Source organism: Seriola lalandi, unplaced genomic scaffold (assembly GCF_002814215.2).
Source record: "Seriola lalandi dorsalis isolate HSWRI2012SDOR001 ecotype SW California unplaced genomic scaffold, Sedor1 jcf7180002054575, whole genome shotgun sequence".
Classification (NCBI taxonomy): domain Eukaryota; kingdom Metazoa; phylum Chordata; class Actinopteri; order Carangiformes; family Carangidae; genus Seriola; species Seriola lalandi.
This window is the reverse complement of record NW_019525128.1, coordinates 486448-509696: the sequence shown is the minus strand read 5'-3', so window position 1 is coordinate 509696 and position 23249 is coordinate 486448. Positions and strand designations below refer to the sequence as shown.

The 23249-nt window shown below is 41.9% G+C and overlaps 1 protein-coding gene across 2 annotated transcripts; it reads left to right on the top strand.

The window, feature by feature from the left end:
- The first annotated feature begins 1470 nt into the window (after nucleotides 1-1470).
- On the top strand, nucleotides 1471-23237 carry atg16l2 (ATG16 autophagy related 16-like 2 (S. cerevisiae)). 2 transcript variants are annotated; one of them, XM_023417562.2, is made up of 18 exons: nucleotides 1471-1889; nucleotides 4509-4566; nucleotides 4689-4767; nucleotides 6001-6074; nucleotides 8361-8612; nucleotides 9648-9713; nucleotides 10162-10254; nucleotides 10537-10590; nucleotides 10748-10850; nucleotides 13071-13176; nucleotides 13516-13586; nucleotides 13693-13764; nucleotides 14432-14552; nucleotides 14642-14747; nucleotides 16838-16990; nucleotides 17081-17128; nucleotides 19894-19995; nucleotides 21013-23237. In XM_023417562.2, the coding sequence occupies exons 1-18, from the start codon at nucleotides 1700-1702 to the stop codon at nucleotides 21104-21106; spliced, it is 1842 nt and encodes a 613-aa protein (XP_023273330.1). In that variant the 5' UTR covers nucleotides 1471-1699; the 3' UTR covers nucleotides 21107-23237. The 2 variants fall into 2 exon arrangements, with proteins under 2 accessions (XP_023273330.1, XP_023273329.1); XM_023417561.2 differs by having other exon boundaries at nucleotides 1472-1889; nucleotides 10745-10850.
- Nucleotides 23238-23249: the final 12 nt, after the last annotated feature.

The following is a 23249-nucleotide window of genomic DNA, read 5'->3' as shown; positions in this document are numbered from 1 at the left end:
TACACATTCACACTGAACCCCTAATTCTTACAAGATATTTTTAATTTTAGTTTTTTAATTTGATTTTTAAGTCTTGATTAAAGAGATAGGCCAAAAACAAAATCTTTGTGTACATCCACAAGAAACACATCTGACAAACAAATGATGTTTTTGGATTGGAATTTGGTTGAAAGTTTCACACCAGAGGTCTGTACTGCGAAGCAAGTTCAACATAGCCAGGATAACTTTTAGTTATCTGGGTTAACTGAACCTAACATTGTCCCTCCTGGACAACCTGTACTACGAAGCTGGTTACCAACTGGCTCAGTTAACCCTGGGTTTACCTGTCCGGTTACGAGCGCGTTCCTGTGAAAGAGGCGGAGTTTTTAGTTATACGCAACAACGTCTGAACCATGAATGAAGTTCTTAATATTATAATTGTAAATAAGTGCATGAATTAACATTGCGTTTGAGTATTTTCGCTCTTTTGTCTGATGATGAACAAACTTACGAACGTGATGCAGAGAAAACATTTAAAGTTAATGTCAGACTTTCTGCTGCAAAGAGGAGAGAAAGAAAAAAGGAGAGGACTAGTTGATGTCTGATGAGTCAGACCGTATGAAATGTTCATTTTTAATCATGGAAATAATTAACAGCTTGTGGCTAATTGTTCTAATCAAAGACATCAGAGGTTTGGTTTTTATTTCCAGTTGTGGTCACAGAGTCTCCTCATGTTATTATAAAGAAGAGAGTGAAAGCTTCATCACTGTCAGGAGTCCTGTCGGATTAAAGAACATTTGTTCAATTAAAATGAAGCTATAAGTTTTTATATAAGCTATTTATTTAGCGTGATAAACACTCGAGCATTTTTTTTAAGAAGAACAGGAAAATTATTCCATAAAATTCTTTTTTATTGTTCGTTATTATTGATCACTATATTTCACTTTAACTCCTTTGTCCCTGTCAGGATCCTGTATGAATGATGACTCCGTTTTTCCAGGTATCTGATTGGTCAGTAGTTTAGCGGATGATAGGCTTTGATCTGATCCTCAAAGTTAACCTGCGCTTGAGCAGGTTAGGAGTTCAGTGTAAGTTACCATGGTAATTTACCATGGTAACAAGTGAACCACCGTCGTAGGACTGAAAACTCAGAGTTAAACCTGAAGTTACCTCGATAAACTCAAATCCTGCTTCCTCGTACAGGCCTCAGGTTAACACTCACAAGTTCACTGCAGGCATAACAGACGAATCTTTGTCTTTCTTCCTCATACGTTGAAACAAACTGTTAAAAAAAAAAATCAGCATTTTGGGACTTCAGGGATTCTGCACATTCAACATTACGTTACAGAAAAGAAATCAGTTAGTGATGATGACGTAAACAGGTCAAATCTTCAGGTGGTGTGTACCTTGGGCTGCATTTGTATAATTTTTTTAATTCTTTAAAGTCAAAACAGGAAACGCGAAGGCGGGCGGTGATTGGCTAACACACCCGGCAGCTGGCAGCATGAGCCACCGCCCCCGTCAGAATGACGAATCAGAAGAGAGAAAAAGTTGAAAAGAAAACAAACAAACATCAACAACAACAACAGGAAAGAGGAGAGTGACATGGCGGTGGTCAGAGGAGCCGGAGCGTTATTACCGAGCTGTCTGTAACATCTGGCGGGGCCGTGAGCGTCTATCAGCGCGGACAGAGCGTCAAGCAGCCCGGGCCGCGGGCATCATGGCCGCTGTGACAGTCAACTCCCGCGGTGTCATGACAGATTCAGCCGTGGTGTCGGAGCGGAGCGGCCGGGTCCTGGCTCCGAGAGGAAGCGGCAGGTCGGTGGAGACCTGGAAGAGAGACATCGTCCGTCAGCTGAAGAACCGAGACCTGAGTCAGCACGTCATGTTCCAGGATCTAATCCGCTTCTGTACGACGGACAAGTACATTTCTATCTGTTTGAACACAGCTACAATGGGCTGGCTTCAGTTCACGCTCAGTGTGCTCCACATTTATGTTGCTACAAACTAATGGAAAACCCAGTTAACCTTTTTCTTATCCAAACTCCATTTGGAAATCAGTTTATTTAATAGTTTGAAGTTTAGTTAACAACAAAAACTGAATTTACTCCGGTCAAGGCAAGTAAAGTAGCACTTTATTTATCACTTAATCATTACAGTGTAATTACAGTTACAGTAAAGTATTTTCAGTTGCCATCCCTGAAATCAAAAATCCAACTTTAAAGTGATGTTTTCCGAGTGGAGTTTGGTTCACAGATATTCTACCTGATTGCTTATCTCATGGAAAACACAGTAGGATTCTTTAAACTGAGCTGAGCCAAACTTTATTTAGAAAGAAATGCTACCTGGTGTCATCCTTGGGGAAAACACAGCCAATGACAAATTTAAGGAAAAACCTGAAAAATGAGTGTAGAAAAAGGATGACATTGTCTCTCGGGCCACTGATGGTCTGATGAAGATGATGTGGATCATATGCTGTGACCTTCACAGTCACCAGATCTCAACCCAGATGAACACCTATGTGAGATGTTGGAGCGACATGTTAGATCAAAACACCAAATGATGGAATATAATTATGAAGAATGGTTCGTCCTCCAGTAGAGTTCAGAGACTTGGAGCAACACAACACCTTACTGAGACACTTTATGTTGGTTTTCCCTTTAAATTTGTCTGTAGGTTTATTACGCTACTCGCTCCTGTAGAGTTCTTCAATTGGTGTTGGGTCAAACTCCTATTCTTAATAATCTCACTTTATTCAACTTTTCCCAATTAGGTTTTGTGAATAGAATTTGGTTCAGAGACATTTATTGCATCAGGACTAAACTAGGATAGCTAACTAAATCCAAAAGAACTGTGTTTAGTTTATTTTATGTCTGTTATGGTCTGAATCCCAGGTAGTAACAACAAGAATCCTGTAAATGTGATTTTTGAAACCAAACCCCACAAAAAAAATCTCAGTTTAGTTAATGATTTCTAATCACAAGGCTGAGATTGAATTGTGTCAGTTGTCAGCTCTGAAATCAAAATGCCAATGATGAATTACATTTTTTTGAACTTCTGGCTGAAGTCTATTGAATAAATCCCACTTAACAAGCATACTGTCTCTGTCTTTTAGAGTGGTAACCAGGTAGGACATCTCTGAACCAAACTGGGTTCAAAAATCTTTTATAGTTTTTAATGACAAAGCTGAAGCCGAGGATTTTGATTTGGCACCCTGAAATTAGAAATTCTTTATTTTCATAAACTCTGCATACAGTGACATTAGGATCATCATCCAGTAATAAACTGATATTTTCTGAATAGAGTTCGGCTCAGAGGCATCCTGTTTGATTCCACACCTGTTAAAGCAAAGTTTGTTGCAAATAGATTTTTTTAAATTGGAGTTGAGCATTGTCATTAAAAACTATAGAATAGAAGATGTGAACACAGTTTGATTCAGAGACGTCCTAACTGGTTACCATTCCAATAAACAGAAAGGTTTACTGCAGACAGGACTCCTGTTAACTATTCAACAGACTTGATGTATCATTGGCTTTGTTCACTCTATCTACAGAGACTTGTGTTGACGCCTTGCATCCACCATACATCCAGCTTTAGTTATCAGAGGTTACATTAATGTTTTGACTGACTCTGTTCACATTAAACAAGTTCCTTTATTTTGTTGCCATTCGGAGACAGGAAGTTGTCAGAAAACTAAACCCTATGTTGTTCCACTTCCTCTGAGAGGTGACTCATGTGTGACAGATTATATTATTGGTCACAGCTGCTTTTATTGTTTGCACACTGTTAGCTGGTGATGGGAAGCATGATGCTGACGCATGAAACATCTCGCTCCATCATCATACATGACTAGAAACCACTGATCACATTATTCTGACCTGCAGGGAAATATCCACTGATACAAACTAAAGGTTCAAACTCACCGTTAAGTAAAGTTGTTGTTATGAAGCTTATCTGGGTTCAGGAGAAGTCGGAAAGCATGTTGTTCTGAAAAATTAGCTTAAAGAACTGATTTCATTTGACTTAAAAGAGCTAAAGAATCAACTTTTGTCACAGAATTAAAATCAAATCAGACACTAAAGTAAAATGAGCAAAATGTTTATTTTCCCATTCTGTGTTTTTCAATCAAGATTAAACAGATTTTTACTTGAAATGTGAAAAACCAGACACAGAATCTTTACTGTGTCACATTTTGAATGGAGTTTGGTGTCTCTGTTTTTTTATGTTTATTTTATTTCATTTTTCATCATATAGCTCTCTAGCTAATGTTAGCATAACTTACAGTTGTTGTTGACAAGCTAGCATCCATTACTAGCATTACTGCATTAACTAGCAAGAAATTCAATATTTAATTTAATATTGAGTTTTTGCTGTACTTTTTCTGTGTTTGGGACTTTGTGACTTAAAATGATCACAACTGTTTACAGCTGAGGTGTTGTTATCTGTGGCAGAAGATCACTGGTCAGGTAGAAACCAGGACCTGGATCAGGATCAGGACTTCACTGATCGTGTTTGTCGTTTCTTTTCAGACACTCGGCTGCTGGAGAAAACCAGCCTGGCCAAAGGAATACTGAGCTGCTCTGTCAGGTAACTCACCTAGAGACACTTGAGCTCTGACACACATTGTACAGAGTAAGTTCAGACTGTGTGTGTGTGTGTGTGTGTGTTTGTGTGATGATGCTGAGGTTATGTTTGTTTCGTGCATTCAGGCATCCCTCCTCCGCCAGCAGCAGCTCCATCTCCTCTATGCTCCACCAAAACAACCAGCTGAAGAAGACTACAGGAGAGGTGAGAGCAGAAACCGAACTGACAACAACCAACAACACACAACAATTCCAACTAAACAACAGCAAGACGTGTACACAACATTTAAATGTGTGTATTTGCTGTAAAGTATCACCTCGTCACCATCGCTTCAACATGTGGTGGAAAGCTGAACACAAGTGTCCTGGTCCTGGTCTGGACTACATGTTTACATATGTAAACCTCAGATCCTGGTTTTAGAACTCTCCAGATGGTTCTATTTTATTTATTCATGGAGGATTCACTTGGCTAAAGGAGAGAGAGAGAGGTGTCAACCAATCAATGGAGCCCATTCAGTCCGGACCTGAGCAGCCAAGATGAGTCATTTCTTTTTTAGTTTGGATATGAATCAGTGCCCAAGGTTATTATGTCTGTATAATGTGGTGGAGTCCAGTCCAGTCCAGTCCAGTCCTCAAGAGTGTTTATATGAGACTTCTGAAATCCAGAACTGAGGGAAAAACTGCTTCAACAACCAGAGAGAGGCTTCTGCTGTAGTTCATTTCTCACCATTCACAGAGGAGGCATGGAAACACATCTCAGTTAAAGGACAGGTCCCAACATGGACCCTGCAGCTGTCCAGACCTTCACACACTGATGCTGATCTGATCTACAAATAATTGACCCAGGTTGAGGCATCTTTGACAGAGGCGTGATCGACTCCGGCTTCTGATAAATCTGTAAACATGGAGTCACAGCTGAAGTAGAAACCAGTCTGAAGGGGACTCAGGATCCAGTGGCAGTTAATCAATGAGTCCAGGATGTTTGATGGGCTGGACATGTGAGGATAAAAACACTGTGCACTGACAGTACGGGGGGGGGGGCGTTTAAAAAAGTAAGTATATGTATACAGTATATAGTATCTATGTTGCCATAGATTCGGTCAGTGTTCGTTTTTTAGACCATATTAGTTTCATCAACCATTTCACTGCTCTGTGGTCAGACTGAATCAGCTGTGATCAGCCGCGGTGGATCATGATGTTCAGACAACTAACTACAAAACCTTCCTGTTGTTTTTACCTGCATGCACCTGCTCACGTCTCCCTTTCAGACCTGATACAGGAACACATACTGGACTGAACTCAGTCCAGTTGAACTCAGACTGATGTAGCCTGGAAACAGGAACATGAAAAGACACTTGTGTGAATAAACTCCTGTGAGTCAGATGACACATGACCAGGACAGAGTCCTCCTCACTCTTGTTCTGTTGTCTTGTTTCAGTTGGCCTATCAGGTGGTGGAGCTGCAGCGGCAGATTAAAATCAAAGAATGTGTTCTGGAGGAGCAGCATGCCAGGTGAGTAACACAGCTGCACCCGCTCACCTGTCAGCTCACCTGTCAGCTCACCTGTCAGCTGCAGCTCTGACTCAACTCAGGTCTCAGGCTGTTTCAGATGAGCTGCTGGTAAAACACGACTGGCAGCAGGCGTCAGTCACGGTGGATCCTCTCAACTGATTGGCTCAACGTAGTCAGGTGTCAGCAGGTGAAGGTGCTGATTAATGGTTCTTGCTCTCAGGTTAAAGACACATCACTGTCTCCACAGGAGCGAACAGAGAAGCTAAATTAAGCCATGAAAGAGGACAAATGATTAAATGACAGAACATTTAATCACCCACTTTACTTCTCTGTTGTTTTTCTAGTGATGGATTTTCTACTAAGTAACCCACAAAATCCTCCAAATCAAAAGTTTGAACATTTGAAAATTATTTTTCTAAACCTGTTTCCACGAACAAAATCCCTGTAAATGTTTAATTGGAAAACTACCATCAACAGTAGAAATGGTTATAGTCAAACAGTGGATCTACTGAAGAGTAAAATCATAATACTTTGTTGTAACTCACCCTAACAAAGTTTTAAAAAATACTGTGTTGTTGATCTTTTTTCTCAAAATATTCCAACTATTTCTTCAAATTAAATCACACATTCTGTCAGGAAACAGGAGAAACAGTTCCAACTAGAACCGCAGACTGTAAATAAAGATGGACGTATCCATCGAGTGAGCTGCTATACTGTCACCATCTTGGCAGTGTCTGACTCCGCCCCTAACTCCCAGCTAATCCAAAAATGGTCAAAGAGGCAGGCCATGTGTGGAGCTGAGACTTCGGTGCATGTGGGTCTGTAGCAATTATACATTCATCCACCTGTCACTCATAGCGGCCACGCCCTCAACTCTCCATAACTTTAAGCCTTAATAAAATGTAAACAGGTGAGTTATATAAACAGTCGTCATGAAGGAGGAAATTAGCTGTAGAGACTAAAACAGTTTTTGAACCAGGCCGTAAACATGTTTATTTCTGCTGTAAAGTTGGACATTTTAACATGGGAGTCTATGGGGATTGGCTCACTGTTGGAGCCAGACTCTAGTGGTCACTAGAGGAACTGCAGGCTTTGGTTCCTCAGTGATGGCTTCATGTTTCAGCCCTGGAGGTTGATGCTTGACTCAAACTATACTGAAGTGAAGTGATCTCTCTCCTTACATCTGATCTCAGAAAAGTGTTCTGTCCCATAAAGGATCTGATGCCTGTTTGCAGCCATCATGTAATTTACTGCCATATTTATATAAAAAAGTATAAAAGGTGTTTTGTGAGGTCACTGTGACCTTTACCTTTAACCTTTGACCACCAAAATCTCATTAGTTCACCCTTGAGTACTAGTGAATGTTTATGCCAAATTTGAAGCAGTTCCCTCAAGGTGTTGTATCATGTTCACGAGAATGAGACGAATGAACGGGGAACCTGAAAACAATATGGCTCCGGCTCTGACTGTCAGAGGCACAAAAAACTGTTTTTCTTCTTGTAAATTACAACCAGGAGCATTATGGGAAGTAATCTGAAATGGGTCTTAGTGACTCTGCAGGATCCTCAGTCTTTACAAACTTGTGACTTATGACTCATTGTCTTTAGATGGGAGAGGGTGTCAGACTTCAGTCTTTTCGAAGTCTTAAGAGTCTGACTAAACCACTGCAGCCCTCCTGAGACAGGCAGGTTGACAGGCTGTCAACAAGGGTTCTCCAGGCATCCTGGTCCTGAGCCGACCTGTCCCGTTGTCCCCAGGTGTGGCCTGTTCTCGTGACATCTGCATCCACATCCCAGTTCCATGTGTGTCCAGCTGTAGAAGCTCTGCTGTGGTTTGGTCTGTTGCCACAGCCCTTTGTTGCTGATGGTGTTAGATCAGTCACACACAGGTGTTGATGAATAGCTGTGGTTTTATTGTTAGTGGTGCTACTCACAGATATGTAGAAATATGAAAATATATTCCTAAATATTTAATATAACATTTCCAGATATCCTCACAGATCATCAGACCTTAATAATCAGACTGTTTTCTGACAGTTTTATTAAAATATTTTGATGGCATTCTCTAAAAGCCAGATGTAGTCAGTGGTCTAGTTATTTTATAAAGAGATGTTGATGTCTCATCTGATGTGGAGGCAGGAATCTGAAAACCTCGACATATAAAGCTGCCTGACAGAAATGAGGCGGTCAGGTTTTTACTTTGTGTAAACTGACCCTTTACCCTGTTGTTGATGACATCAGTCCTTAAGTCATTCACCTGCCCCCTACCCCCTCTCTCATTCATCAGGCTGGCGGAGGAGGAATGTCGGTTCACAGGTGTGTTTGATGGCTGCCAGGAGCTGCAGGAGCAGGTAAAGCAGGTTCAGGAGGAGAACAGGGCGCTGAAGAGGGAGTACGACACTTTACTGGAGCGACAGAGAGAGGCAGAGACAAGACTGAGGGAGGAGAAGGTCAGAGAAGGACACCTCCTGGAGGACATGATCCACCTGAAGCAGCAAGCCGCTGCCCGCATGAATAGCCGCAACGAACGCAAATCCAGGTACCTGAACACACCTGTTCATCACACCTGAACACAGCTGATCATCACACCTGATCACACCTGAATACACCTGTTGATCATGCCTGAACACACCTGTTCATCACACCTGGACGCAGCTGATCATCACACTAGGGACACATCTGTTCATTACACCTGAACACACCTGTTCATCACACCTGAACCCAGTTGATCATCATGTCTGAGCACACCTGTTCATCACACCTGAAAACAGCTGATCATCACACCTGATCACACCTGAATACACCTGTTCATCACACCTGAACCCAGTTGATCATCATGTCTGAGCACACCTGTTCATCACACCTAAATACAGCTGATCATCACACCTGAACCCAGCTATTCATCACATCTGAACACACCTGAACACAGCTGATCATCACAACTGAGCACAGCGGATCATCACACTTGAACACATCTTGTGATCACACCTGAATGCACCTGAACACACCTGTTCATCCTACCTGACCACAGCTGATAATCACACCTGAACACACCTGTTCATTACACCTGAACACAGCCTGTTCATCACACCTGACCACAGCTGATAATCACACCTAAACACAGCTGATCATCACACCTAAACACAGCTGGTCATCACACCTGACCACAGCTGATAATCACACCTGAACACACCTGTTCATTACACCTGAACACAGCCAATCATCACACCTGAACACACCTGTTCATCACACCTGACCACAGCTGATAATCACACCTGAACACACCTGTTCATCACACCTAAACACAGCTGATCATCACGCCTAAACACAGCTGGTCATCACACCTTAAATCACCTGTTCATTACACCTGAACACAGCTTATCATCACACCTGAACACACCTGAACACACCTGTTCATCACACCTGACCACAGCTGATCATCACACCTGAACACACCTGTTCATCACACCTAAACACAGCTGAACACACTTGTTCATCACATCTGAAAACACCTAATCATCACACCTGCACACTGTGCTGTGAGGTTAATATGTCGTTTCTTTGTTTCAATCAGAGCTCGTGAGGCGAACCTGCAGAAGCAGTTGCAGACTGCTGCCAGGTCAAAGGTCACTATAGACAGGTATGTTCCACCTGGTCTCATGTCTAACAGTGACTTCACAAAGACTGAGACATGTGGTTTTCACGCTGAACAGTACTTCACCTTTCCGCCATGTTGTTCATTGGAATATTACTGAATATCTTTGACAAAACAACTTTGACTTTCCAACAAAAGGTTGAAAGATTTTGAAATAAACTGAACTGATATATAAATGCAACATCTTTGATTGAAAAAAATCTAAGACTTTTTTTTAAACATACACACACACACATACACACTGTGACGAGATCCTGAGACCCACTGCCATGTCATTCATCTGCATCATGTAGACAATCCCTCCAAGCTTTAATTTAATTAAATTTAATTTAAACAGCGGATGCTTGTCAGTGTCTCATGTCTGTGGACAAACCTCAGTGTGATGATGATGATCATGTTTAGTGTAAATATGTCGGTGTGTTTTGTGTGTCAGCCCCTCCAGCGCTCCGACCTCCAGATCCACATCCCCAAAGAAGGAAAACCAGGACCAGGATTCCACAGAACCAAGACACACCAGACTCTTCAGGTCTGATATCTGGAAAATATCCCTCTGAAGAATATTATTATTATTATTATTATGTTACGTTCATTTTATTTTTAACAGTGTTGTGATGTGAGGTCTTCCCAGCTAACTCTAATAATACAGCTGCAGTTAGCGAAACACATATCTCTCATTAGAGCAGAGTACTTGGTCACTAGTTTAGTTACCAGTATAACCAGTATAAGTCAGCATGACTGAATAATACATCTGAGAACACCTGAGTGTTAATGTTCTGACAGTCTTTACGAGGTTTTTCTCTGTTCTCAGGTCAGCGTCGGCCACGTCCCCGAGAATCCTCTCTTCCATCAAAGAGCTGTTTGAGTAAGTCCTCCAGTCCTGGTCCAGGTCTCACTCTAAGAGTTTTTATTGTTGGAGCGGGTTCTGTGGTCAGTCAGCTACTCCAAAACAGCATTTATATGTGTGTGTGTGTGTGTGTGTGTGTGTGTGTGTGTGGTGGGGTGGGGGGTGATGTCAGCAGGAAGAGGCGTGGTCACTCAGTCTGCAGTCTGGAGGAGGATCTGATGTGTCCTGTAAGAATCTGCCTGTCAGCCAGAGTCCCTGCTAGAGCTCTACAAGTACTGGTAATACACACAACACATACACACTCAATACACATCTTACAGTTCAAACAAAGACACACACTGTGCATCAGGAGTGTGACACCTGGTCTCTCCTCCTGGAATTACAACCTGTATCTGTTCACATGTAGTCACTATAAGATTCAAATTTTATTTGCAGCCAAATATTATTTGTATTATCTACATTTTGATGTTGAAATTATATCTGTTTACCTGTTACTGCTATAAACACACAGTGTGATAGTAACACACTAGATTGTGAAACTTAAGGACACTTTGTGACATAACAGAACTTCTGTATCAAAGTTGTGGCAATTGGAAGAAGCTCTGTAGAAAAAAGGGAGGCGGAGTGGAGCCGCACAGTTCTTCTGACCATGTTGTGGATCGAGTTGTGGACTATATCAAGTTCATCTGTTTTATTTTCAACTTTATTGTGGATGAAGGACATTGGATCAATAAAACCCTTTTTTTGTTGTGATCTACATGAGGTGTAGGAATGAGCTGTGTGAATAGGATAAGAAACACGTGTCGACTTAAGGTGTTTGCTCTGCTACAAGTTTTGGCTCCTACAGTAACTCTGTCCCATTAACAGCAGCCGAATCAGCTGTGATCAGCTCCTGTCTGCAGTGAACCAATGACAGTCTCATAAACACAGATTCAGACAGCCAGGGTTTCATACATCACAAACCTAAGGAACCAATCCTGTCGACTTGTGGGGACAGGGGGCGGGGCTCAATAAACCTGAAACATTGTCAGTACAGAGAGAGAGTTAGCATTAGAACAACCACCAACACTGTGTCAGCCACCGACAGTTACAAGCTAACAAACAACATTAACAAATAAAAGATGCTAACTACGCTAACCGTTCTGATCCGTCTGCTAGTCTCTGGTTCTGGTCTCAGACTCCTCATCTGAGTCTGGGTCTGACTGAGGCTCAAACATGTGGCTGAGTCTCTCCGATGTTTCCTCCTCTAACCATCTTGATGCTCTCTGCTCTTTCACCTGTCCACCTGGAGCAGGCAAGTGGTGGGCGGGGCTCAAGGCCTGATCCACATTTCTCAATCAGGAAGTAAGAGTAAGAGCTTCAGCCCCAGTTTTTATATGTGAAAACCAGGTTCAACTAAATATGAATCATAGGAGAGGAGTTTTACAGAGTTTAAAACATGTCGGGAGAGGAACTTTGAAAACAGGAGGATTCTGAAGGAAGTTCTGCATCCTCTGTTCTCTCTGGTTTTTAAGTGGATTTCTGGAGTGAGATAATGATATCCTCAGGAAGTGACGTCACACTTAATCAGAACAACATGTAGACCAGGTCTAGGTTCAGTTCTGACTCAATCAGTGAGTATTTAACACAGTGACAGAGATGATGTCTGAACCAGGCTGACCAGTGATCAGTAGATCAGCATTAATGCTTCTATTCACCGTTCACCTTCAAACCGAACACCTGTGGTTAACACTCTGGTGTCTGTGGCTGAGAGAAGCACTGTGTTGCTGTGCAGTGTAGTCCCGCCTCCCGTCAGCAACACGTCAGCTGTGTGGAACTTTTACAAAGTGTGTGAGATGTACGGCATCTGCAATGCATGACAGAAATGATCGGTATTGGCTGTGGATCGGCCGATCAAACTCATAGATGATCGGTATCAGTATCTGCGGCAAAAAAAACGGGATTGTGGAATGCCTAATTTGCTGCTGTTGTTGTTGTTGTTGTTGTTGTTGTTGTTGTTGTTGTTGTTGTTGTTGTTGTTGTGTCCCTCTCTCACCCTGTCCTGTGTGATATGTATTTGTGTCATGCACAATCTATACAAAATTTTTCCTAAGAATACACTAATGTTTTTTTAATCACTTTTCTGTTATTGTTAATACCAGTGAAATCCAAAAATTACAAATCAGCTGTAAAAACAGTTTTAGATTTTTCAGGTTGAGTCTCAGGGAGCTGCAGTGGAGAAGAGTTTCTTTATGACAGGCTCTGGTTTGGCTGTAGTTTGTGTATGTGTGTGTGTGTGTGTGTGTGGTTTGGCCCAACAGGACACTCCTGCATACAGGTGAACAACACACCTGTATGCAGGGGTGTCCTGCAAACCATATAAACTATATAAATGTTTGTGTGGTTTACAAGAGGTGATAATGCATCAAGAAAAACCTTGAAGAAGAAAAGACTCTGAAACATCTTCAAACATTCAGCACATGTATGAGACACTGAAAGTGTCCACCTGTCTCTCTCAGGACGCCCATGAGCAAGGCATCAACGCAGTGAGGTTCAGCTCCAGTTCAGACCTGGTGGCCACTGGAGGAACAGACCGGGTCATCAAACTGTGGGAGGTCAGAGCAGGTAAACTGACCTCTGCTGTTTTCATTCTTACCATCAGGTTGAATGTTGAGCTGATGAGGATGATGATGATGATGATGGTGATGGTGATGATGATGATGATGATGATGATGATGGTGATGGTGATGATGATGATGATGGTGACAGTGATGATGATGATGATGATGGTGATGGTGATGATGATGGTGATGATGATGATGATGATGATGGTGATGGTGATGGTGATGGTGATGATGATGATGATGGTGACAGTGATGATGATGATGATGATGGTGATGGTGATAGTGATGATGTTGATGGTTATAGTGATGATGATGATGATGATGATGATGATGTCACCAGGCTCGCTGACCCACAGAGGAACTCTGGATGGCAGCACAGAGGGGATCACCTGCATCGAGTTTGACCCCACGGTGAGTAAAACCTCTGTACCTGAATCTGGACTCACTTGAGCTCTGACTCTGATGAGACTCATTAAAGGAACAGTCTGATGTTTTTCACTCTCATGTATGTTCTCAGGGTCTGAGGATTCTTGCAGCTTCGTACGACAAGTCGGCCTTGTTGTGGCGACTGGATGACTCCGTTCCCAAGGTAACTGTGACTCCTCTCATTTATCTCAGAAAATACTGGATGATTTGTTAATTAATTGATCAGCTGATTGACAGAACATTAATGACAATGACTTTGTTAATGGTTCGAGTCATTTTTCATGTAAACAGATTTTCTGTTTTTCCTTTAATTAATTGAATTATTTTAATCGATTTAAATCATTGTGAGGTTCTGACTCTGTTGTTGGTTGGACAAAACAGATCGACAAACATGGTGAAGGTGTCACTAAGTTTTACAAACCAAACAACCAATGGAATCAGTTAATTAATAAATGAAAATAATGAATTGTAGTCTGATATAAAACAGTTAAATCAGCTCCACCTGAGCAGCCATAGTAATAACATGGTGCTCACAGTCTAATGATAGACTGTAATATACACAGTATTTAATTTTATGTATATATGTGTGTGTGTGTGTGTGTTTGTACATGTATATGTATATATATACTTCCTATATATATGTGTGTATATATACACATATATACAGAGTATATACATACATACATACTGTATACTTTTTACTTTACTTTTACTTTTAATACTTTAAATAAATGTACTTGTTGATACTGAGAGTCACACACACATTATGTTATCTCTCTGTCTCTATCTCACCTTCCTCTCTCTCTCTCTCTCTCACCTGTCTGTCTCAGCTGACTCTGACAGGTCACAGTAGGAAGGTAACAGCAGCGAGGTTCAGCAGTTCACTTCATCAGGTTGTGACAGGAAGTGCAGACAGAACCATCAGACTGTGGGACCTGCACAGAGCTGCCTGTGAGTCACACTGATCAATGATGACTGATCTATAACTGATCAATGGCTGGTCTGTGACTGTTAATTGACTAGTGGAACTGTCTGTGCAGGTGTGCAGGTAGTTGAAGTGGTGTCGTACTGCAGTGACCTGGTCTGTTCTGAGAACTGTATCATCAGTGGACACTACGACTGTAAGATCAGGGTCTGGGACACCAGGTAACACTTCACTCAGTCATCACTTCACTCTCTCACCACTTCACTCTGTCATCACTTCACTCTCTCACCACTTCACTCTGTCATCACTTCATTCTCTCACCACTTCACTCTGTCATCACTTCACTCTTTCACCACTTCATTCTTTCACCACTTCACTCTGTCATCACGTCGCTCTTTCACCACTTCACTCTGTCATCACTTCATTCTCTCACCACTTAACTCTGTCATCACTTCACTCTTTCACCACTTCACTCTTTCACCACTTCACTCTGTCATCAATTCGCTCTTTGACCACTTCACTCTGTCATCATTTTACCCCTTCATCAATTCACTCTGTCATCACTTCAATCTGTCATCACCTCACTCTTTCAGCACTTCACTCCTTCATCATTTCACTGTCATCACTTCAATCTGTCATCACTTCACTCTGTCATCACTTCACTCTTTCATCACTTCACTCTTTCATCACCTCAGTCTTTTAAACTTGTTCATCATTGTATTTCTCTCCACTTCACTACAGCTGTTTCACCCCTTCACTGCTTCACCACATAACCTTTTCATTATTTTTGCTTCACTCCCTCTTCATTTTTTCACCACCTCACCACTTAACTAACTCACTTTTCAACATATCAGTCCTTAACCACTTTACAGCCTTACCACTTAATTCCTTCAAAACCTCAACCTTTTTCACCTTTGTACCTCTTCACCACATCACTCCTTCACCACTTCATCTCTCCACTTCATCATCAGATGTAACATTGAGCTGTTCTTGGTTTTTCTTCAGTTTCCTTCAGTAGAATCATTGGAATCAGATTCTAATAGATTCTGTTGACTGCAAGCTGAACGGCAGCTTCACCAGCGAACACATTAGCAAACATGAAATATCCTGTGTTTATCAAGTGGACTGGAAACATAATAGAAACATAATAGAAACTGTGGAAACAGAAACACAGTGGAGTTGTGTCTCTGTTGGCAACTGCTGTGACTGATGGCTTCAATTTAGACCCCCTGACACCTCTCATTCATCCTCCCAGCCATCTCCACGGCGACTCCTCGTCTTCCTCTGTTACCTAGCAACAGCTCAGCCTACATAACCCACCCACACACAGACACACACACACGGACACACACACACACACACACACACACAAACACACACACACACGGTAACACACACACACACACACACACACACACCTCCTCCCTGCAGAGTTTGTCACAGCAGATGATTGACAGTTCTGTTCACCAATCACACACTAACATCCACCCTCCCTGCTCCTGATTGGACAGTAACATCTCTGACATTGGCTGGATGTTAATAATATGATGATCATGACACATTCTATTTGCAGTGTTTGATCAATGACACTTTCCATGATAAATTATGATGTAAAACCAATCAAACAGTCTGAAACGAAATCAGTTTTATTACCTGTTAACTAATGACATCATCACATATATGTTCTCTAATTGGTCAATGCACATCTGAAAGCTGGTGAAGTGTGACATGATGAGGTCACAGTCTGTTTTTGTATTTACTTTCTGTGGTTAAAAGTGACAAACTACTGACGACCTGAAACTGTTAATCAGTGACACATTATCTCACAGGTCCTGGAAAGACCTGGTCCTGGCTTTGATTTGAGACACATCACAGTCGGGCCAGAATCCAAAGATGATCAGCTTTTTATCCATAAATGTCTTCAACTCAGTTTTCAGCATTAAATTATGAAGCCAGAGCTCAGAGACAGTTTCTTCATCCACCATTTGTTCCATTAGGAAACAAACACTAATTCCTCACACATTTGTTTTTTGAAGCTGTATTCTTCACATATGTTGAAGTGTTTGTTTGTCACACTTTTTCCTGCTCAGCTGACAGAGCGGCTCCATGTCTCTGCATCTGGTCTCAGGTTCAATTCAGTGAGAAGGTTTAGGTTTTGCTTGTGATTAATTGGAAAAGAGCCAATTAAACTTCTTCCAAGGAACTTTTTCAGGAACCGTTTCAGGAAATGTTTAGTAAATGAGGAAACAGTTTGAGTGTGAATGAATACCAGATTGATGAAATTAATTGAAGTGATTGTGTTGTGATTCAGGGCGGTGAGCTGTGTTCAGGAACTTCCTGCTCAGGGTAAAGTCACCTCGCTGGACCTCAGCTCCGACCATCGCCAGCTGCTCAGCTGTTGCCGTGATGACTGCCTCCAGCTGGTAGACCTGAGGAGGTGGAGCAATGACCGCATGTGTTTCAGGTAGAACCGTCACAGTGTAACAGGTGTGTTTGTTCTGAACAGCTGTTACAGTGGTACAGACTGATGACTGTGTGTTTCTGCCTCTGTCAGAGCTGAGGGCTTCAAATGTGGCAGCGACAGCACCAAGGCTGTGATCAGGTGAGTTCTGTTTTTTTAGTCTAGGTGGTGGATTACAGAGACCTGGTTTCTTTCTGTGATTGTGACATCTTGTATTATTACTACAGTTAATATCAGTAAACTTCTGCTCCATGATAAGATCCGGGGTGGGACAGAGATCTTGTTACTGCTACATGTGAACATATCCACAATCGCCAGGGACCTGAACCATGGCCTTAACTCAGGTTTTCTGCTATCACGAATCTGGCTTACTTACTTACTAACTGGAGTAGATCACCATGGTTACCCGGGATAGATCACCATGGTGACCTGTGCTGCGGAAGATCAGCTCAAAACCTGACAACAGCCTGACTACTGACCAATCAGATCACTGGAAACCTGAGTTCACTGAGTTTTTCACTGAGTTGCTGTGTAACAACGATTAAAGCTGATGTTAATGAAGACAGTTTGAGCCTGACTCAGAACAACATGAGCAGACTGAGACCTGGACATGAAACTAAACTCTTATGTCTTTAATAGAGAAATGATACATTTTATAAACTCACTTACTTCATCGCAGTTCAGTTTGTCCATCATCAGACACAGAAGCAGGAAACACTCTGGACTACAGACCAGTTTAACTCCTGCTCTCACTGACACTTTATCATCTCTAGTGTTTCTGCAGCTTGTTCTTCTACTACTGATGTGATCACAGTCTTTTCATTTCACCTGTGGAGCATCACTTCCTGCTCAGTGACCACAGTAACCTGCAGCTCTCAAAGTCTGCCCTCATCAGATTCATCACTTCATTCATGGCTCTGATGAATCTCTCCTCATTAACAGCTCCTCCTGCCTGAAGTCAGATTATTAAAACCAGACTTAACTAAGCCGGTTGATAACCAGGACCTGGATCCAGGTGATCTAGGACAGTGAATCTTCAAGAGATCCAGTCGAAGGAGAACTGGCTTCATGGTTCAGGCCCAGACCGCTACAGTTCATGTAAACATGTTGTATGATTGCCTTTGTAACCTGGTTGCTCTGAGTGACCTGATTTATGTGTTGATGTAAACATTCTGGATAAGTGGGTGAAACACAGAGCAGAGGGATTGCTTTGTTCTTTGTTGTTTCAGCAAGTTCAGTCTTATTTATTGGTGATCAGGTTCTGTGACTGATCATATCAGTATGTCTGTGATCAGAAAATTCCATCAGAAAACAGAGAGAGATAAAAATAGAGGGAGACAGACAGAGAGGAGGGATGAGATGCTGCATGCTTCATTTTCTGCAGTTTCCATGACAACAGCATGACCAGGATGCTTTGTGCCTGTTCAGCTCTCTGGCAGAAACACTAAATACATAAATTTGTTTCTACACAAACATACAGGCAGTGAAGGTTCCCTGCTAGGTTGTCTCTGAGGCCAGTCTCTGAGCTGTTAGTGTGGTAACAGCTGATTTTACCAACATCACCCCTCTGTGATTTGGTTCTAACTCAGACATGATATTCTGACACAGGACAGGTGCTATGTGCCTGCCTGAAAGAACCTGTCATAATGTAGTTTTAAAGCAGTTGTCAATTTCCTTGAATGAATTCTTAAAAGCCTAATGACCAAAAATATTGACTGAAATCTATTAATTATTAATTTATTATTTGAAACTTTATTTTAAATATTTGTTTAATTGTACTTTGATCAGTTACTGTACTGTAATTTACAACCACACAAAATGTACAACCATACAGAAAGAAAAACCTTACACACATCCATGTTCAGCTGACTTACTAAAGACTGACTATAGGATTGTGTTACACCAGTAATTAATACAATAAACTGAACAGCAATGAATTAGCACCTAATGACAGCATCTTTTCATACAGCACAGTTACATAGGAGTAAAAACTTAGTAAATTTAACTGGAGGTTCATTAAAGACAGCAACAGATAAAACATCCAAATGTAGATGAGGTCAACTACAAACCTGCAGAATGACCAGCTTCTTTAAAGGAGCTCTATGTAAGTTTTGCTGTTGCTACATAGCTAACATTAGCATTAACAGCTGTTTATTCACCAGCCTAGAAGAAACATTATGAGTTCAGCATCAAATATTGTGAGATCAGCATTAAACTTAAACTTCAGAAGACGTGTTATAACCTTTTGTATTGTTAACACAACAACGACTGAAGCTCTTGGTAAGACCGGTAATAAATAGTTGCTAATGCTAATGTTGGCTGTGTAGCAATAGCAAAAACTTAAAAATAGCTCCTTTTTAATACAGACCAGAACAGATTTCTCCCGACTGGAAGGCGTCTACTGTGAAGCAGCTGCAGGAAGTCTTTGAGAACAAACTGTGTCTGGATCATGGGACTTTTCCTGTTGCACTACAATGACTTAGTTCTTCGTAGTTTTGATAGTAGAAGCCTAAACCTGAGACCCAGTCCAAGCCTATACACACACATGTGAGGCCCAACCAAACTGTATTCAGCTGGTAATGCCTAGTTTGAATTCTGAACACAACACGATAATATTTTTGCTTCATTCATCAATAACTTACAGGGTAATGCTAGATGTTGTCCACATTCTCAGTGAGGACAGAAATATCTTAATAATAATGAAAATAATAAAACCTGAATACAAGAGTGTGAGGATCGATCTGTAACCAAACAGGCCGAACCCAAAAACACTGACATTTTGTTGAAACTCAGTGGGGTTTGGTCAGCTTTTTGAGATTAGAAATTCTCTCACATCCCCCTACGGTCCATGTTCCATGTTCCATGTAAAACCCCTCTCAGTCTAACCTGACGTTCTGTCTCTTCAGTCCAGACGGTTGCTTTCTGTCGGCTGGATCAGCAGACGGTACCGTTTACATCTGGAATGTCTCCACTGGCAACCTGGAGACCCGCCTACCTGACAAACACAGGTAACTTGAGGAATTGATTGAGGAATTGATTGATTCATGTATTGATCAGCTGATCAATACATGAATCAATCAATTCAAAACAATTCACTTTGGGAAGATTTTATTTAATCTAAATAATAAGTCTTTACGATTTAATAGACAGATATGAGGCATCAGAACACTTCCCTGAGGAACTACATGTTATTAAAGACAGAGCCAAACGATTTACTGCATTTGTTACTAATTTAACCCTACATTTATTTATGTAGTGGTTTCCACCAGTTCAGACTTATAAATCTGATTGACGATCAAACCCTACAAAGGTTTCATGCATACAGTCACATGAATCCATTTTTGCTCAAAACACATCATAGGTTTTCAAAGATTATATTGAGGAAAACCAAAAGAAAGTAAAGTAAAAAACCCCAAATTCCTTCACCCTGACACTGCCAAGATGACGACAGTGGCAAACCTCACTCTGAGCTTCAAAATTGCTCTTCAGAACCCCGTGGGTGAGGTCACAGAGGCTACGTCCAAATTTATTTACAGTCTATGTATGTGTCCAACTCAAATTAAATGACAATGAAAAAATCCTCCTCAGGTTTTCCAAGTTATCAGTTCAGTTCAGTCCAATCCAATCCATCCAATAAACAAAACTCAGTCAGTTTAGTTCACTGAAAATCTACAAAATAATACGGAAAAACAGTCTCTCCTGACTTCCGTCGACTCACGGATAGTGAGGCCAAGTGAGTGTGCTTTCCTGTTTTTTCAGCACACACTCAAACCACATCAGCACGTTCAGCTGGTTTTCTCTACACATCTCTGCATGACATATAAATAAAGTTATGTTAATTTGAAAAAGTTTTATCAGTGTACCTACTGATAATACATGCACTGAATAATGTTCTCCTGTAAATGTCAGTAAGGTTTAATAGAAAGATCAGAGGTTCCAGGATGCCTCCCTGAGGGACTCCACATGTCACTGTATAAATAATGAGTTACTGGTCCTTTAATAACAGCCATGCCTTCTCTCTGTAGTTCCTCTATCAGCGCTGTGTCCTGGTCTATGTCCGGTGAATACGTTGTCAGCGTGGACAAGAGTAGGCGGGCCGTCCTCTGGAGCGACATCTGAAACAGCCAATCCATGAAGAGTTCACGTTGTCACGGCAACACCGCTCACAACACAGAGCTGTTATAGGGAACATCGAATTGGACAAAATGGACAAACGTTTTTGCTTTAACAGAGATGTTACTAAGGGAAAACAGGATGAGTTTCTACCAACATTAAGCTTTCTACTCCTCTAACATTTACATTATGTCACTCTGGATGTGTTGGAAGAAATGTCAGCATAAAGCAAACAGGAAAACCATTTTCCATTAAACGTGAAGATGACTCAAACCTTAGAAACCACAGAGCACAAGGGAAGTCAAGACAATGGGGTAAATCAAACAGGACCAGGTTGACCGTTGTTTATACGTTTGTTTTTTATATTGTTGTCTGTGTGTATTTTTAGCAGGTGTCGTTTGCTGCTTTTTTTTCCTGTGTAGTGTTTCTTATTGGAAGACAGTGTGTTGAGTAGTGTTGGACTGTTTGTACGATGTGTTGGGTGAATAGTCGGAGCCGCATCAGACTGCAGTGATGCACTCACCGGATTTTCCTGAAATCCACCACCTTCTCCTTGGTCTATGGGACAGTCAAGCCAGGTGACCTGTCCACTGCTGATACAACTGCTGAGTCATCTGAAAACTTGAGCAGGGAGGTAAAATCAGTGACTGGGCTACTAAAAATAATGTTGCTCTCCTCTGTATACTACTCGTGGAGCCTACTTCCTGTCCAGTTAATGTCTGATATCAGCTGGTCTGACAGACAGCTGGTTCAGAGGATGGGGTCGGAGTTAGACAACTCAGGTCTGGCTTCTGATGTGGAGTCCCAGTCAGAGTTGTGCTGAGTCAGAGGTGTAGTGTGTGAAAAGGAAAGGGGAACTACCTGTTCAGTAGTCTCTCCATCAGGTAGTCTAGTGGACTAGTTAGTGATGTAGGCTGCGGTGTTAACCTGCCATCGGGCCATTGCGTTCTCCTCCCTCTCCACTTCCTCTGCCTGTGAAAAATCCCCTTCACTCTGGTAAACATCAACAACCTCTGAGCAGCAGCCTACGTACTGAAGATCGGGATCATCCAGTCATGTTTTTTGTGGCATTTTCTTTGCGTGGAATCAGCCATTTTGATGACAGCTCCTCTCTGACACTGTTTTGCATTAGCACCGTCACTGCATCCTGGGCTCAGCACCGCCCAGGCTTTGATTGGTCTAAAGAAATGCAAACACACCAGAGCTTGATGATGGGGCAGTCACAGCTCTGTGGAGACAGGTCTGTCTGTGTGAGACTGACCATCCAGGAGGTTGTGGAGGTATCTGCCTGCATCTCCTGGAGATTCCCTCAGCAGCAGAGAACATGGTTGTCATAGCGCTGCTGCTTTTTCCAGGTGAGATGAAGTAGGCGAGTCTGTCTGAGGGTTTATGGAGAACCTGTTGATCAGGTGAGGATGCACAGCTGCTTTACAGACTGACTAGGGATCAGACTCAGATTGAAGACAGGGTATCTGCAGGTCTGGAAAAGTCTTGAAAAAGCTTCAAATGTTTCCTTCACAGAGGTCTTAAGTATTTATGGAGGCAGTAACATCAGGTATAAAAATGTTTTTATCTGATTTTAGCAAAAACTGGCTGAAACATCTCCAAAGCTGTTGATCCTGACCTCTGACATACATAAATTATTTTTCATTACCTGTTTAATCTACCCATAGATTAATCCGCTGCTCATCTAGTTTCAGTTAATGATTAGTTAATATTACGGATTACTGTTAGATAGCTGATCCTGAAGCGTGGTTCAGCTCCTGAAGTCTGGTTCAGCTCCTGAAGCGTGGTTCAGACCCTGAAGCGTGGTTCAGACCCTGAAGCGTGGTTCAGCTCCTGAAGCGTGGTTCAGTCCTGAAGCGTGGTTCAGACCCTGAAGCGTGGTTCAGCTCCTGAAGCGTGGTTCAGCTCCTGAAGCGTGGTTCAGACCCTGAAGCGTGGTTCAGCCCCTGAAGCGTGGTTCAGACCCTGAAGTGTGGGTGCTCTGCAGGTCTGCAGGTCTGCAGCTCTCAGCGGTTGATTTCCATTTAAAAGGCGTCTGCATTAATCCTCTGTTTGGCTTCTCAGCTTTGAAGAGTGAAGTCAGTGGCTTCAAAGAGAGAAGTTTACAGCCAGAGGCTCTGAACATGGGGCGGGGGGGGGGGGG